The sequence below is a fragment of the Chiloscyllium punctatum genome, chromosome 11 (assembly GCF_047496795.1).
Source record: "Chiloscyllium punctatum isolate Juve2018m chromosome 11, sChiPun1.3, whole genome shotgun sequence".
NCBI classification, from domain to species: domain Eukaryota; kingdom Metazoa; phylum Chordata; class Chondrichthyes; order Orectolobiformes; family Hemiscylliidae; genus Chiloscyllium; species Chiloscyllium punctatum.
Genome location: NC_092749.1, coordinates 725,908 through 745,671, shown reverse-complemented (window position 1 = coordinate 745,671; position 19,764 = coordinate 725,908). Strand labels below are relative to the sequence as shown.

The 19,764-nt window shown below is 57.8% G+C and overlaps 1 protein-coding gene across 1 annotated transcript in view; it reads left to right on the top strand.

Annotated features, from left to right (window-relative positions):
* The window catches only part of emilin1b (elastin microfibril interfacer 1b), a 185,761-nt gene extending 166,833 nt beyond the window's left edge, over positions 1–18,928 (top strand). The window contains exons 5-7 of the mRNA XM_072580165.1: positions 17,407–17,442; positions 17,886–18,020; positions 18,109–18,928. Coding sequence (XP_072436266.1) covers positions 17,407–17,442; positions 17,886–18,020; positions 18,109–18,437 — 500 coding nt within the window. The 3' untranslated portion in view covers positions 18,438–18,928. The remainder of the gene's footprint in view (positions 1–17,406; positions 17,443–17,885; positions 18,021–18,108) is intronic.
* The last annotated feature ends 836 nt before the right edge of the window (positions 18,929–19,764 follow it).

The window sequence follows — 19,764 nt, the reverse complement described above, 5'->3', positions numbered from 1 at the left end:
AGGGACACAGGCACCGGGTGACAGGGACACAGGCACCGAGTGACAGGGACACCCGCACCGAGTGACAGGGACACCCGCACTGAGTAACAGGGACACAGGCACTGAGTGACAGGGACACCCGCACTGAGTGACAGGGACACCCGCACTGAGTGACAGAGACATTCACACCGAGTGACAGGGACACAGGCACTGAGTGACAGGGACACCCGCACTGAGTGACAGAGACATCCACACCGAGTGACAGGGACACAGGCACCGAGTGACAGGGACACAGGCACTGAGTGACAGGGACACAGGCACTGAGTGACAGGGACACAGGCACTGAGTGACAGGGACACCCGCACCGAGTGACAGGGACAACCGCACCGAGTGACAGGGACACCCGCACTAAGTGACAGGGACACCTGCACCGAGTGACAGGGACACAGGCACCGAGTGACAGGGACACAGGCACCGAGTGACAGGGACACCCGCACTGAGTAACAGGGACACAGGCACTGAGTGACAGGGACACCCGCACTGAGTGACAGGGACACCCGCACTGAGTGACAGAGACATCCACACCGAGTGACAGGGACACCCGCACTGAGTGACAGGGACACAGGCACCGAGTGACAGGGACACCCGCACTGAGTGACAGAGACATCCACACCGAGTGACAGAGACACAGGCACCGAGTGACAGAGACACCCGCACCGAGTGACAGGGACACCTGCACCGAGTGACAGGGACACAGGCACCGAGTGACAGAGACACCCGCACCGAGTGACAGGGACACCTGCACCGAGTGACAGGGACACAGGCACCGAGTGACAGAGACACCCGCACCGAGTGACAGGGACACCCGCACCGAGTGACAGGGGCACAGACACCGAGTGACAGGGGCACAGACACCGAGTGACAGGGGCACCAGCACTGAGTGACAGGGACACAGGCACCGAGTGACAGGGACACAGGCACCGAGTGACAGGGACACAGGCACTGAGTGACAGGGACACAGGCACCGGGTGACAGGGACACAGGCACCGGGTGACAGGGACACAGGCACCGAGTGACAGGGACACCCGCACTGAGTGACAGGGACACCCGCACCGAGTGACAGAGACATCCACACTGAGTGACAGGGACACAGGCACCGAGTGACAGGGACACAGGCACCGAGTGACAGGGACACAGGCACCGAGTGACAGGGACACAGGCACCGAGTGACAGGGACACAGGCACCGGGTGACAGGGACACAGGCACCGGGTGACAGGGACACCCGCACTGAGTGACAGGGACACCCGCACCGAGTGACAGAGACATCCACACCGAGTGACAGGGACACAGGCACCGAGTGACAGGACACAGGCACCGAGTGACAGGGACACAGGCACCGAGTGACAGGGACACCCGCACTGAGTGACAGAGACATCCACACCGAGTGACAGGGACACAGGCACCGAGTGATAGGGACACCCGCACCGAGTGACAGGGACACAGGCACCGAGTGACATGGACACAGGCACCGAGTGACATGGACACAGGCACCGAGTGACAGGGACATCCGCACCGAGTGATAGGGACACAGGCACCGAGTGACAGGGACATCCGCACCGAGTGACAGGGACACAGGCACCGAGTGACAGGGACACAGGCACCGGGTGACAGGGACACAGGCACCGGGTGACAGGGACACAGGCACCGGGTGACAGGGACACAGGCACCGGGTGACAGGGACACACGCACCGAGTGACAGGGACACACGCACCGAATGACAGGGACACACGCACCGAATGACAGGGACACAGGCACCGAGTGACAGGGACACCCGCACTGAGTGACAGGGACACAGACACCGAGTGACAGGGACACAGACACCGAGTGACAGGGACACCCGCACTGAGTGACAGGGACACAGGCACCGAGTGACAGGGACACAGGCACCGAGTGACAGAGACATCCACACCGAGTGACAGAGACACAGGCACCGAGTGATAGGGACACAGGCACCGAGTGATAGAGACACCCGCACCGAGTGACAGGGACACCTGCACCGAGTGACAGGGACACAGGCACCGAGTGACAGAGACACCCGCACCGAGTGACAGGGACACCCGCACCGAGTGACAGGGACACAGGCACCGAGTGACAGGGACACCTGCACCGAGTGACAGGGACACAGGCACCGAGTGATAGGGACACCCGCACCGAGTGACAGGGACACCTGCATCGAGTGACAGGGACACAGGCACCGAGTGATAGGGACACAGGCACCGGGTGACAGGGACACAGGCACCGAGTGACAGGGACACCCGCACCGAGTGACAGGGACACCCGCACTGAGTAACAGGGACACAGGCACTGAGTGACAGGGACACCCGCACTGAGTGACAGGGACACCCGCACTGAGTGACAGAGACATTCACACCGAGTGACAGGGACACAGGCACTGAGTGACAGGGACACCCGCACTGAGTGACAGAGACATCCACACCGAGTGACAGGGACACAGGCACTGAGTGATAGGGACACCCGCACTGAGTGACAGGGACACAGGCACCGAGTGACAGGGACACCCGCACTGAGTGACAGAGACATCCACACCGAGTGACAGAGACACAGGCACCGAGTGACAGGGACACAGGCACCGAGTGACAGAGACACCCGCACCGAGTGACAGGGACACCTGCACCGAGTGACAGGGACACAGGCACCGAGTGACAGAGACACCCGCACCGAGTGACAGGGACACCCGCACCGAGTGACAGGGACACAGGCACCGAGTGACAGGGACACCTGCACCGAGTGACAGGGACACAGGCACCGAGTGATAGAGACACCCGCACCGAGTGACAGGGACACCTGCATCGAGTGACAGGGACACAGGCACCGAGTGATAGGGACACAGGCACCGGGTGACAGGGACACAGGCACCGAGTGACAGGGACACCCGCACCGAGTGACAGGGACACCCGCACTGAGTGACAGGGACACAGGCACTGAGTGACAGGGACACCCGCACTGAGTGACAGGGACACCCGCACTGAGTGACAGAGACATCCACACCGAGTGACAGGGACACAGGCACCGAGTGATAGGGACACCCGCACCGAGTGACAGGGACACAGGCACCGAGTGACATGGACACAGGCACCGAGTGACATGGACACAGGCACCGAGTGATAGCGACACCCGCACTGAGTGACAGGGACACAGGCACTGAGTGACAGGGACACCTGCACCGAGTGACAGGGACACAGGCACCAAGTGACAGGGACATCCGCACCGAGTGATAGGGACACAGGCACTGAGTGACAGGGACACCTGCACCGAGTGACAGGGACACAGGCACCAAGTGACAGGGACATCCGCACCGAGTGATAGGGACACAGGCACCAAGTGACAGGGACATCCGCACCGAGTGACAGGGACACAGGCACCGAGTGACAGGGACACAGGCACCGAGTGACAGGGACACAGGCACCGAGTGACAGGGACACAGGCACCGAGTGACAGGGACACAGGCACCGGGTGACAGGGACACAGGCACCGGGTGACAGGGACACCCGCACTGAGTGACAGGGACACCCGCACCGAGTGACAGAGACATCCACACCGAGTGACAGGGACACAGGCACCGAGTGACAGGGACACAGGCACCGAGTGACAGGGACACCCGCACTGAGTGACAGGGACACCCGCACCGAGTGACAGGGGCACAGACACCGAGTGACAGGGGCACAGACACCGAGTGACAGGGGCACCAGCACTGAGTGTCAGGGACACAGGCACCGAGTGACAGGGACACAGGCACCGAGTGACAGGGACACAGGCACCGAGTGACAGGGACACAGGCACCGAGTGACAGGGACACAGGCACTGAGTGACAGGGACACAGGCACCGGGTGACAGGGACACAGGCACCGAGTGACAGGGACACCCGCACTGAGTGACAGGGACACCCGCACCGAGTGACAGAGACATCCACACCGAGTGACAGGGACACAGGCACCGAGTGACAGGGACACAGGCACCGAGTGACAGGGACACAGGCACCGAGTGACAGGGACACAGACACCGAGTGACAGGGACACAGGCACCGGGTGACAGGGACACAGACACCGGGTGACAGGGACACAGACACCGGGTGACAGGGACACCCGCACTGAGTGACAGGGACACCCGCACCGAGTGACAGAGACATCCAAACCGAGTGACAGGGACACAGGCACCGAGTGACAGGGACACAGGCACCGGGTGACAGGGACACAGGCACCGGGTGACAGGGACACCCGCACTGAGTGACATGGACACCCGCACCGAGTGACAGAGACATCCACACCGAGTGACAGGGACACAGGCACCGAGTGACAGGGACACAGGCACCGAGTGACAGGGACACAGGCACCGAGTGACAGGGACACCGGCACCGAGTGACAGGGACACCCGCACCGAGTGACAGGGACACAGGCACTGAGTGACAGGGACACCCGCACTGAGTGACAGAGACATCCACACCGAGTGACAGGGACACAGGCACCGAGTGATAGGGACACCCGCACCGAGTGACAGGGACACAGGCACCGAGTGACAGGGACACAGGCACCGAGTGACAGGGACACCCGCACTGAGTGACAGGGACACCTGCACCGAGTGACAGGGACACCCGCACTGAGTGACAGGGACACAGGCACCGAGTGACATGGACACAGGCACAGAGTGATAGCGACACCCGCACTGAGTGACAGGGACACAGGCACTGAGTGACAGGGACACCTGCACCGAGTGACAGGGACACCCGCACTGAGTGACAGGGACACCCGCACTGAGTGACAGAGACATCCATACCGAGTGACAGGGACACAGGCACAGAGTGATAGGGACACCCGCACCGAGTGACAGGGACACAGGCACCGAGTGACATGGACACAGGCACCGAGTGACATGGACACAGGCACCGAGTGACAGGGACATCCGCACCGAGTGATAGGGACACAGGCACCGAGTGACAGGGACATCCGCACCGAGTGACAGGGACACAGGCACCGACTGACAGGGACACAGGCACCGAGTGACAGGGACACAGGCACCAGGTGACAGGGACACAGGCACCGGGTGACAGGGACACAGGCACCGGGTGACAGGGACACCCGCACTGAGTGACAGGGACACCCGCACCGAGTGACAGAGACATCCACACCGAGTGACAGGGACACAGGCACCGAGTGACGGGGACACAGGCACCGAGTGACAGGGACACAGGCACCGAGTGACAGGGACACCCGCACTGAGTGACAGGGACACCCGCACCGAGTGACAGGGACACCCGCACCGAGTGACAGGGACACAGGCACTGAGTGACAGGGACACCCGCACTGAGTGACAGAGACATCCACACCGAGTGACAGGGACACAGGCACCGAGTGATAGGGACACCCGCACCGAGTGACAGGGACACAGGCACCGAGTGACATGGACACAGGCACCGAGTGATAGCGAGACCCGCACTGAGTGACAGGGACACAGGCACTGAGTGACAGGGACACCTGCACCGAGTGACGGGGACACAGGCACCGAGTGACAGGGACACAGGCACTGAGAGACAGGGACACGCGCCCCGAGTGATTCAGACACCCGCCCCGAGTGACAGGGACACAGGCACCGAGTGACCGGGACACCTGCACCGAGTGACAGGGGCACAGACACCGAGTGACAGGGGCACAGACACCGAGTGACATGGCCACCCGAACCGAGTGACAGGGACACAGGCACCGAGTGACAGGGACTCCCGCACCGAGTGACAGGGACACAGGCACCGAGTGACAGGGACACAGGCACCGAGTGACAGGGACACCCGCACTGAGTGACAGGGACACAGGAACTGAGTGACAGGGACACAGACACCGAGTGACAGGGACACCCGCACCGAGTGACAGGGACACAGACACCAAGTGACAGGGACACTCGCACCGAGTGACAGGGACACAGGCACCGAGTGATAGGGACACCTGCACCGAATGACAGGGACACAGGAACTGAGTGACAGGGACACAGACACCGAGTGACAGGGACACCCGCACCGAGTGACAGGGACACAGGCACCGAGTGACAGGGACACCCGCAACGAGTGACAGGGACGCACGCACTGAGTGACAGGGACACAGGCACCAAGTGACAGGGACATCCGCACCGAGTGATAGGGACACCCGCACTGAGTGAGAGGGACACAGGCACCGAGTGACATGGACACCCGCACCGAGTGACAGGGGCACAGGCACCGAGTGACAGGGACACAGGCACCGGGTGACAGGGACACAGGCACCGGGTGACAGGGACACAGGCACCGGGTGACAGGGACATCCGCACCGAGTGACAGGGACACCCGCACTGAGTGAGAGGACACAGGCACCGAGTGACATGGACACCCGAACCGAGTGACAGTGACACAGGCACCGAGTGACAGGGACACAGGCACCGAGTGACAGGGACACAGGCACCGAGTGACAGGGACACCCGCACTGAGTGACAGGGACACCCGCACCGAGTGACAGGGGCACAGGCACCGAGTGACAGGGACACCCGAACCGAGTGACAGTGACACAGGCACCGAGTGACAGGGACACAGGCACCGAGTGACAGGGACACAGGCACCGGATGACAGGGACATCCGCAACGAGTGATAGGGACACCCGCACTGAGTGAGAGGACACAGGCACCGAGTGACATGGACACCCGAACCGAGTGACAGTGACACAGGCACCGAGTGACAGGGACACAGGCACCGGGTGACAGGGACACAGGCACCGGGTGACAGGGACACAGGCACCGGGTGACAGGGACACAGGCACCGGATGACAGGGACATCCGCAACGAGTGATAGGGACACCCGCACTGAGTGAGAGGACACAGGCACCGAGTGACATGGACACCCGAACCGAGTGACAGGGACACAGGCACCGAGTGACAGGGACACCCGCACCGAGTGACAGGGGCACAGGCACCGAGTGACAGGGGCACAGACACCGAGTGACAGGGGCACCCGCACTGAGTGACAGGGACACAGGCACCGAGTGACAGGGACACCCGCACTGAGTGACAGCGACACAGGCACCGAGTGACAGGGACACAGGCACCGAGTGACAGGGACACAGGCACCGGGTGACAGGGACACAGGCACCGGGTGACAGGGACACCCGCACCGAGTGACAGGGACACAGGCACCGAGTGATAGGGACACCCGCACTGAGTGACAGGGACACAGGCACCGAGTGATAGGGACACCCGCACCGAATGACAGGGACACAGGCACCGGGTGACAGGGACACAGGCACCGAGTGACAGGGACACAGGCACCGAGTGACAGGGACATCCGCACCGAGTGATAGGGACACCCGAACCGAGTGACAGGGACACAGGCACCGAGTGACAGAGACACCCGCACCGAGTGACAGGGACACCCGCACCGAGTGACAGGGACACCCGCACCGAGTGACAGGGACACCTGCACCGAGTGACAGGGACACAGGCACCGAGTGATAGGGACACAGGCACCGAGTGACAGGGACACAGGCACCGACTGATAGGGACACAGGCACCGGGTGACAGGGACACAGGCACCGAGTGACAGGGACACAGGCACCGAGTGACAGGGACACCCGCACCGAGTGACAGGGACACCCGCACTGAGTGACAGGGACACAGGCACCGAGTGACAGGGACACCCGCACTGAGTGACAGCGACACAGGCACCGAGTGACAGGGACACAGGCACCGGGTGACAGGGACACTGGCACCGAGTGACAGAGACACCCGCACCGAGTGACAGGGACACCCGAACCGAGTGACAGGGACACAGGCACCGAGTGACAGGGACACAGGCACCGAGTGACAGGGACACCTGCACCGAGTGACAGGGACACAGGCACCGAGTGATAGGGACACCCGCACCGAGTGACAGGGACACAGGCACCGAGTGACAGGGACACAGGCACCGAGTGACAGGGACACAGGCACCGGGTGACAGGGACACAGGCACCGAGTGACAGGGACACCTGCACCGAGTGACAGGGACACAGGCACTGAGTGACAGGGACACAGGCACTGAGTGACAGGGACACCTGCACTGAGTGACAGAGACATCCACACCGAGTGACAGGGACACAGGCACCGAGTGATAGGGACACCCGCACCGAGTGACAGGGACACAGGCACCGAGTGACATGGACACAGGCACCGAGTGACATGGACACAGGCACCGAGTGATAGCGACACCCGCACTGAGTGACAGGGACACCTGCACCGAGTGACAGGGACACAGGCACCACGTGACAGGGACATCCGCACCGAGTGATAGGGACACAGGCACCAAGTGACAGGGACATCCGCACCGAGTGACAGGGATACAGGCACCGAGTGACAGGGACACAGGCACCGAGTGACAGGGACACAGGCACCGAGTGACAGGGACACAGGCACCGAGTGACAGGGACACAGGCACCGGGTGACAGGGACACCCGCACCGAGTGACAGAGACATCTACACCGAGTGACAGGGACACAGGCACCGAGTGACAGGGACACATGCACCGAGTGACAGGGACACAGGCACCGAGTGACAGGGACACCCGCACTGAGTGACAGGGACACCCGCACCGAGTGACAGGGACACCCGCACCGAGTGACAGGGACACAGGCACCGAGTGACAGGGACACCCGCACCGAGTGACAGGGACACCCGCACCGAGTGACAGGGACACCCGCACTGAGTGACAGGGACACCCGCACCGAGTGACAGGGACACCCGCACTGAGTGACAGGGACACCCGCACCGAGTGACAGGGACACCCGCACTGAGTGACAGAGACATCCACACCGAGTGACAGGGACACAGGCACCGAGTGATAGGGACACCCGCACCGAGTGACAGGGACACAGGCACCGAGTGACATGGACACAGGCACCGAGTGACAGGGACACAGGCACCGAGTGCCAGGGACACAGGCACTGAGAGACAGGGACACGCGCACCGAGTGATTCAGACACCCGCCCCGAGTGACAGGGACACAGGCACCGAGTGACCGGGACACCTGCACCGAGTGACAGGGACACCCGCACCGAGTGACAGGGGCACAGACACCGAGTGACAGGGGCACAGACACCGAGTGACATGGACACCCGAACCGAGTGACAGGGACACAGGCACCGAGTGACAGGGACACCCGCACTGAGTGACAGGGACTCCCGCACCGAGTGACAGGGACACAGGCACCGAGTGACAGGGACACAGGCACCGAGTGACAGGGACACAGGCACCGAGTGACAGGGACACAGGAACTGAGTGACAGGGACACAGACACCGAGTGACAGGGACACCCGCACCGAGTGACAGGGACACAGGCACTGAGTGACAGAGACACAGGCACTGAGTGACAGGGACACAGACACCAAGTGACAGGGACACCCGCACCGAGTGACAGGGACACAGGCACCGAGTGATAGGGACACCCGCACCGAGTGACAGGGACACAGGCACTGAGTGACAGAGACACAGGCACTGAGTGACAGGGACACCCGCACCGAGTGACAGGGACACAGGCACCGAGTGACAGGGACACAGGCACCGAGTGACAGGGACACAGGCACCGAGTGACAGGGACACAGGAACTGAGTGACAGGGACACAGACACCGAGTGACAGGGACACCCGCACCGAGTGACAGGGACACAGGCACTGAGTGACAGGGACACAGACACCGAGTGACAGGGACACAGACACCAAGTGACAGGGACACCCGCACCGAGTGACAGGGACACAGGCACCGAGTGATAGGGACACCTGCACCGAATGACAGGGACACAGGAACTGAGTGACAGGGACACAGACACCGAGTGACAGGGACACCCGCACCGAGTGACAGGGACACAGGCACTGAGTGACAGAGACACAGGCACTGAGTGACAGGGACACCCGCACCGAGTGACAGGGACACCCGCACTAAGTGACAGGGACACCTGCACCGAGTGACAGGGACACAGGCACCGAGTGACAGGGACATCCGCACCGAGTGATAGGGACACCCGCACTGAGTGAGAGGGACACAGGCACCGAGTGACATGGACACCCGCACCGAGTGACAGGGGCACAGGCACCGAGTGACAGGGGCACAGACACCGAGTAACAGGGACACAGGCACCTGGTGACAGGGACACAGGCACCGAGTAACAGGGACACAGGCACCGGGTGACAGGGACACAGGCACCGGGTGACAGGGACACAGGCACCGGGTGACAGGGACACAGGCACCGGGTGACAGGGACACAGGCACCGGGTGACAGGGACATCCGCACCGAGTGACAGGGACACCCGCACTGAGTGAGGGGACACAGGCACCGAGTGACCGGGACACATGCACCGAGTGACAGGGACACAGGCACCGAGTGACAGGGACACAGGCACCGAGTGACAGGGACACAGACACCAAGTGACCGGGACACATGCACCGAGTGACTGGGACACAGGCACCGAGTGACAGGGACACCCGCACTGAGTGACAGGGACACCCGCACCGAGTGACAGGGGCACAGGCACCGAGTGACAGGGACACAGGCACCGGGTGACAGGGACACAGGCACCGGGTGACAGGGACACAGGCACCGGGTGACAGGGACATCCGCAACGAGTGATAGGGACACCCACACTGAGTGAGAGGACACAGGCACCGAGTGACATGGACACCCGAACCGAGTGACAGGGACACAGGCACCGAGTGACAGGGACACCCGCACCGAGTGACAGGGGCACAGGCACCGAGTGACAGGGACACAGGCACCGGGTGACAGGGACACCCGCACCGAGTGACAGGGACACAGGCACCGAGTGACATGGACACCCGAACCGAGTGACAGGGACACAGACACCGAGTGACAGGGACACCCGCACTGCGTGACAGGGACACAGGCACTGAGTGACAGGGACACCTGCACTGAGTGACAGAGACATCCACACCGAGTGACAGGGACACAGGCACCGAGTGATAGCGACACCCGCACCGAGTGACAGGGACACAGGCACTGAGTGACAGGGACACAGGCACCGAGTGACATGGACACCTGCACCGAGTGACAGGGACACCTGCACCGAGTGACAGGGACATCCGCACCGAGTGATAGGGACACCCGAACCGAGTGACAGGGACACAGGCACCGAGTGACAGGGACACACGCACCGAGTGACAGGGACACACGCACCGAATGACAGGGACACACGCACCGAATGACAGGGACACAGGCACCGAGTGACAGGGACACCCGCACTGAGTGACAGGGACACAGGCACCGAGTGACAGGGACACCCGCACTGAGTGACAGAGACATCCACACCGAGTGACAGAGACACAGGCACCGAGTGATAGGGACACAGGCACCGAGTGACAGGGACACCTGAACCGAGTGACAGGGACACAGGCACCGAGTGACAGGGACACCCGCACTGAGTGACAGGGACACAGGCACCGAGTGACAGGGACACCCGCACTGAGTGACAGGGACACAGGCACCGAGTGACAGGGACACCCGCACTGAGTGACAGAGACATCCACACCGAGTGACAGAGACACAGGCACCGAGTGATAGGGACACAGGCACCGAGTGACATGGACACCTGCACCGAGTGACAGGGACACAGGCACCGAGTGACAGAGACACCCGCACCGAGTGACAGGGACACCTGCACTGAGTGACAGGGACACAGGCACCGAGTGACAGGGACACCTGCACCGAGTGACAGGGACACAGGCACCGAGTGACAGGGACACAGGCACCGAGTGATAGGGACACCCGCACCGAGTGACAGGGACACCTGCATCGAGTGACAGGGACACAGGCACCGAGTGATAGGGACACAGGCACCGGGTGACAGGGACACAGGCACCGAGTGACAGGGACACCCGCACCGAGTGACAGGGACACCCGCACCGAGTGACATGGACACCCGCACTGAGTGACAGGGACACCCGCACTGAGTGACAGGGACACCCGCACTGAGTGACAGGGACACCCGCACTGAGTGACAGAGACATCCACACCGAGTGACAGGGACACAGGCACCGAGTGATAGGGACACCCGCACCGAGTGACAGGGACACAGGCACCGAGTGACATGGACACAGGCACCGAGTGACATGGACACAGGCACCGAGTGATAGCGACACCCGCACTGAGTGACAGGGACACAGGCACTGAGTGACAGGGACACAGGCACCGAGTGACAGGGACACCCGCACCGAGTGACAGGGACACCCGCACCGAGTGACATGGACACCCGCACTGAGTGACAGGGACACAGGCACCGAGTGACAGGGACACCCGCACTGAGTGACAGGGACACCCGCACTGAGTGACAGGGACACCCGCACTGAGTGACAGAGACATCCACACCGAGTGACAGGGACACAGGCACCGAGTGATAGGGACACCCGCACCGAGTGACAGGGACACAGGCACCGAGTGACATGGACACAGGCACCGAGTGACATGGACACAGGCACCGAGTGATAGCGACACCCGCACTGAGTGACAGGGACACAGGCACTGAGTGACAGGGACACCTGCACCGAGTGACAGGGACACAGGCACCAAGTGACAGGGACATCCGCACCGAGTGATAGGGACACAGGCACCAAGTGACAGGGACATCCGCACCGAGTGACAGGGACACAGGCACCGAGTGACAGGGACACAGGCACCGAGTGACAGGGACACAGGCACCGAGTGACAGGGACACAGGCACCGGGTGACAGGGACACAGGCACCGAGTGACAGGGACACCCGCACTGAGTGACAGGGACATCCGCACCGAGTGACAGGGACACAGGCACCGAGTGACAGGGACACAGGCACCGGGTGACAGGGACACAGGCACCGAGTGACAGGGACACCCGCACTGAGTGACAGGGACACCCGCACCGAGTGACAGAGACATCCACACCGAGTGACAGGGACACAGGCACCGAGTGACAGGGACACCCGCACTGAGTGACAGGGACACCCGCACCGAGTGACAGGGGCACAGACACCGAGTGACAGGGGCACAGACACCGAGTGACAGGGGCACCAGCACTGAGTGACAGGGACACAGGCACCGAGTGACAGGGACACAGGCACCGAGTGACAGGGACACAGGCACTGAGTGACAGGGACACAGGCACCGGGTGACAGGGACACAGGCACCGAGTGACAGGGACACCCGCACTGAGTGACAGGGACACCCGCACCGAGTGACAGAGACATCCACACCGAGTGACAGGGACACAGGCACCGAGTGACAGGGACACAGGCACCGAGTGACAGGGACACCCGCACTGAGTGACAGGGACACCCGCACCGAGTGACAGGGGCACAGACACCGAGTGACAGGGGCACAGACACCGAGTGACAGGGGCACCAGCACTGAGTGACAGGGACACAGGCACCGAGTGACAGGGACACAGGCACCGAGTGACAGGGACACAGGCACCGAGTGACAGGGACACCTGCACTGAGTGACAGGGACACCCGCACTGAGTGACAGGGACACAGGCACCGAGTGACAGGGACACAGGCACCGGGTGACAGGGACACAGGCACCGGGTGACAGGGACACAGGCACCGAGTGATAGGGACACCCGCACCGAGTGACGGGGACACAGGCACCGAGTGACGGGGACACAGGCACCGAGTGACGGGGACACACGCACCGAGTGACAAGGAAACCTGCACCGAGTGACAGGGACACAGGCACCGAGTGACAGGGACACAGGCACCGAGTGACAGGGACACCCGCACTGAGTGACAGGGACACCCGCACCGAGTGACAGGGACACAGGCACCGAGTGACAGGGACACAGGCACCGAGTGACAGGGACACCCGCACTGAGTGACAGGGACACCCGCACTGAGTGACAGGGACACAGGCACCGAGTGACAGGGACACAGGCACCGAGTGACAGGGACACAGGCACCGGGTGACAGGGACACAGGCACCGAGTGATAGGGACATCCGCACCGAGTGACAGGGACACAGGCACCGAGTGACGGGGACACAGGCACCGAGTGACGGGGACACACGCACCGAGTGACAAGGAAACCTGCACCGAGTGACAGGGACACAGGCACCGAGTGACAGGGACACCCGCACCGATTGACAGGGACACAGGCACTGAGTGACAGGTACACCCGCACCGAGTGACAGGGACACAGGCACCGAGTGACAGGGACTCCCGCACCGAGTGACAGGGACACAGGCACCGAGTGACAGAGACACCCGCACCGAGTGACAGGGACACTCGCACCGAGTGACAGGGACACAGGCACCGAGTGACAGGGACACCCGCACCGAGTGATAGGGACACCCGCACCGAGTGACGGACACCCGCACCGATTGACAGGGACACAGGCACCGAGTGACAGGGACACCCGCACCGAGTGACAGGGACACCCGCACCGAGTGATAGGGTCACCCGCACCGAGTGACAGGGACACCCGCACCGAGTGACAGGGACACCCGCACCGAGTGATAGGGACACCTTCACCAAGTGACAGGGACATAGACACCGAGTGACAGGGACACCCGCACCGAGTGACAGGGACACAGGCACCGAGTGACAGGGACTCCCGCACCGAGTGACAGGGACACCCGCACCGAGTGACAGGGACACCCGCACCGAGTGATAGGGTCACCCGCACCGAGTGACAGGGTCACCCGCACCGAGTGACCAAAACACCAGGACAGAGTGACCAAGACTCCGGGACTGAGTGACCAGGTCACCCGCACTAAATAATCTGGAAGTTTCAGACAGATTCCCCCTCATCCTTCCACACTCTATTGAGTACAGACCCAGTGTCCTCAAATCTTCCTGAAGTAACAAGTCCTTCATCTCTGCGATCATTGTTGTAAACCTCACCCCTTCAACACCGGCCTTCCTTCGACAACATTCCAAATGCGGCCTGACCAGAGCCTTATCCAGCCTCCACAGTTTACCTCTCCTTGTGAAATCAATACTTAAGTTGCATTTGATTTTCCAGTTGCCGACTGAACCTGCATCTTAACTTTAAGAAACTCCTGAGCTAGAACTGCCAAGTCATTGTGCCTTTCAGATTTCTGAAGCCTTTCCATGTTTAGAAAATAGTCTCTGCCCTTATGCTCCCTACCAAAGTTTATGACCTCATGTTTACCACACTGTGTTCCATCTGCCACTTTGCACACTCTCCCAGCCTATCTCTATAGCCTCCCCACTTCCTCAACACTACCTGCCCATTTATCTTTGTATCATTTATAAAGTTTGCAGCAATACCCTCAGTTCTCTTGTCCAGGTCGTTTATGTATCACGTAAACAGTTGTGGTCCCAACATGGACCCCTGTAAATAGCAACAATCACCAGCTGCCATTCTGAAAACGACCCTTTTGGAATATTATAACAATGGATATACTGCTGCCACTTCCTTTAAGACCCTGCGATGTAAGCTATCAGGTACGGGGCACTTGTCTACCATCAATCCCGGAGTTTGCTCAGTACGTTTTCCCTAGTGATGATGATTATTCTAAATTCTTCCCTTTCTATAACCTCTGTACTAACTGTTACTACTGGGATGATAATCATGTTCTGTATCATGAAAACTGAAGCTAAAAATCCATTTAGTGTGTGTTATTTGTACGGGATAAATGAACATCTTGGTATTATCATCTGGTTGGCATGGACAGGTTGGACCGAATGTCTGTTTCTGTGCTGTCCATCTCTGTGACCCTATGACTCTATTAATTCAGAGACCAAGTAACATTCCGTGGTTTGAATTCCTGCCATTGCAGGTGATGCAATTTAAATTAAATAATTTTTTTAAAAGTCTGGAATTAAGAGTTTAATGATACAGTGAAACCATTCTGATTGTTAGGAAAAATCAGTCTGGTTCACTAATGCCCTTCAGGGAAAAAAATCTGTCATCCTTTTCTTACCTACATGTGACTCCAGACCCACAGCAACACGGTTGAAACTTAACTGCCCTCCAGGCAATAAATACTGGCTTTGTGATATGGATAAATGAACTAATTTTTAAAAATAAATTTATGTTCCCCAGTATTAATTCCCTAGTCTCATCTTCTAATTGACCAACATTCACTTTAGCTACTCTCTTTCCTTTTACATACAGAAGCTTTTGCTATCAGATTTTATATTTTGCTCTAGTCTTTTATCATAATTTATCTTTAATCTTTTTATTACTTTTTTAGTAATCCCTTGTGGTTCTTTAAAAGTTTCCAATCTCCTCGCCTGCCAACCACCTTGTGATGATATGCCTTAGTTTTGGTCTGTACGTTATTTTTAAATTTCTTTCAGTAGCCATGCATATTCATTTCCTCGTCTTTCTCCCTTTCTGGAATATATATTATTTGGGAGCAGTTAAATACCTCATTAAACATCTGCCATTGTTCCTACTAGGTCCTATTTTCCCTGCCCAGTCCATTGGAGCCAAATCTGTCTTTATGCCTATGTATCTACCTTTATTAACTCCAGAACAATAGTGTAGGACTCCAGTTTAGAACATAGAACATAGAACATAGAACAATACAGCACAGAACAGGCCCTTCGGCCCACGATGTTGTGCTGAACTTCTATCCTAGATTAAGCACCCATCCATGTACCTATCCAAATGCCGCTTAAAGGTCGCCAATGAATCTGACTCTACCACTCCCTCGGGCAGCGCATTCCATGCCCCCACCACTCTCTGGGTAAAGAACCCACCCCTGACATCTCCCCTATACCTTCCACCCTTCACCTCCCTCCAACTGATTTTGAAATTCTAACATACCATGATTGTGATTGCATTGAGAATTATGATCTGATTGTGTCCAACTCCATCACACTCACCCTCAGATAACCTTTGATTTCCTGCCTAACGAGAATCCAGCATCTCCAGCTTCAAGATAATTGTTAAGAATACATGGAGCAGTTCACCGCTGAAGCATGAATTCATTCAGTGGCAGAACAGGCTGAAGGGCCTAAATGATATCTTCCTGTTCCTCCATTAAGTGCTGTCATGACTGCATCTTCCAGACAAGCGATAAATTTTGCAAATGTGAAAGAAGCTGTGTCAGCCATGCAGAGGGAGGTAGACGGATGATGTCAGTGCCTGGAAGGGATAGATGACCATGAAGGTGATGGTGGGAGAGAAAGGGGGTTATTATGATTATGGGGGAGGGGGACTGGATAATAGGGAAACTAGAAGAGATGGTAGCTTGACTTTCTCAAGGAGGCACCTAACAATGGCTATTCATGGGAAAGTGTTAGGTTGGTCTTGGAATGATGTTTGGGAGAGTGGTTAGTTTATCTTATTGTCTAATTGATGAAAGAATTGAGAATACTCTAAATCTGGATCTTCATTGTTTTGTCTTTCCTAGGTATTGAAGGACCCCCAGGACCGCCTGGACCACAAGGTAAGGCATGTCCACTGTGTAACCAGCTCTCTGTGCCTTCCCACAGTATCAGCGTCTATACTCCTGCATCTCCATCCCTAGCTATATCTCATCATCCCAGGGCTGACATCATAACCAATTTCCCTGCTTCTGGTCCAATCGAAAGCAAAGTGACAGAAAATGTCCTTGCTCAGTGCTCTTATTGGCACTATGGTAATGTCCCTATTTCTGAGCCAGGAGGCCTGGTTTGAAGGTGTGAAATAATATACCTGAACAGATTGATTTAAAAATATCTTGGCATTCTTGTCAGAACCATTGGTGACCCTTACTCACCAAAAACCTAATCCTTCAGATGTAGTGTTAGTGTCTCTGATTCTGTATCACCCGGTGTCCTAGCCTTCCTTTTCAGAGTAGTTGGCTTTACTCATGATATTTTGATTTCTGATGCATTCTAATTCTCTCAGGTCCTGCAGGTGAAGATGCCTTCATTGAACGGATTTCATTCTCTGCAGCCCTCACCAGTCCTCAACTCAATCCTGGGACAATTCTGTTTGATAAGGTATTGGTGAATGAGGGAAACCATTATAATCCAAACACAGGTGAGACATGCATTCCCTGCCTTAACCATTCTGAAATCTTTTGACCCTCCTTTTTAACCTTGAAAGCCCTCTCTCCTGTTACTTTCAGGTATCTTCACCGTCCCATATGATGGCCGCTATTTCATCAGTGCCATTCTAACTGGACATCGCAACCAGCGGATTGAAGCAGTCCTCGCAAAGTCCAACGCTGGGCTGGCAAGGATCGACTCAGGGGGTTTCCAACCTGAAGGATTGGAGAACAGGCCTCTGCTGGGGGCTCAACCTATCTCAGCATCCCTGGGCATCTTCAACATCATCTTACCACTCCGCCAAGGTGACACTGTCTGCATTGATCTGGTTACAGGCAGACTGGCCCATTCAGATGAACCACTGACTGTTTTTAATGGGGTTCTTTTATATGAAGATGAGGACATTTGATGGGCTTACCCTGTGTCGGGGGCAATATTTAAACAGAAATATATTCAGAGCTCTTTCATACCAACTACAAGATCGAGAGACTGATCTCCACACTTCTGAAGAAGGGTCACTGGACCTGAAACATTAACTCCACTTTCCCTCCACAGATGCTGCGAGACCTGCTCAGTCTCTCCAGTAATTTCTGGTTTTGCTTCCCAGTGCTGGAGAGGTATTTAAGGTAAAACACGGTATGTAACAACCTTTTCCACCAACTGATGTTGCAGGAGGGAACGCAATAAGTTTCAAATTCAGACCTCACCCCTATTTTATCTTTTTAAAAAAGATTCACATTTAACTGAAGACCGGACCCAATGTCCAGGATCCAGCAGATGGCTGGGCAGGGTTGGTGTCTGGGATATGGAGAAGAATCCAAATTATTGAGTTTCTTATAAAAACTGTCAGTTGACAGGTGACTGTTTATTAATAAAAAAAAAGTTCACTTTTTTAACAAAGGTATTGTCTCCTTGTTTTCAACTGAAGTAATGTGGCGTCTTTACTAATTTCAAACACTTCCTTCATTCTCCCTTCTCCGTGAGGGGTACAGGTGGGAGACGTAGAGACACAGAGATTGAAACCTGGTAAGTGGTGATTAAAGTGCAAGTGGGAATTCGGTGTGTGAGAGAAAGATGTACCTTAAGTGAGATTTATTGTAATTAGTAAAATAATCTGGATGAGTTGGATGCATAGGATACATAGGATAGAGATATAAGATGACTTGTAAAGTTGTTGGGGAAAGAAGTAAATTGTGCAGTGGGTGACTCGCTCGTCACGGTCCAACCCTTGAGTATTGGCTGGTTTATTGGTGAGCGCACGGGGAGAGACAAGGTGACCAGCTCAATCAGATGGCCACAGGTCACTCCCAGATCTTTTGCTGCCTTTACATCTGTCTCATTCTGTGGACACATTGAGCAAATGGGACTGGTTTCTCCTTGCGGTCAGGGGCTTGGGTTATTAACATTACTCGATTCCCGGGATGGCCCCTGGTATAGGATGGCCCAAGCCACTCACTCCCATGATGGACCTTTCATCTTTAGAGTAAGGGAAGTTTTATAATCAGAAGATGTTTTGGGGCTCAGTGATTATCCTGGAATAAAATCTCCAGCCCTCATCCCTGTCAGTGTCACCCCCCCTTCCTCAGCCAGGGTCAGTAGGCCAGACTTAGGCTCAGGATTCCGAGCAGAATGTAAGTTCTTTTTACAGTGTTGTTGTTTTAACCCTTTTTGTTATATTCCTCAGTCTTAGCGGCCTTACACTATTTCTCCTGTTCCCTTTCATCTGCCCATTCACA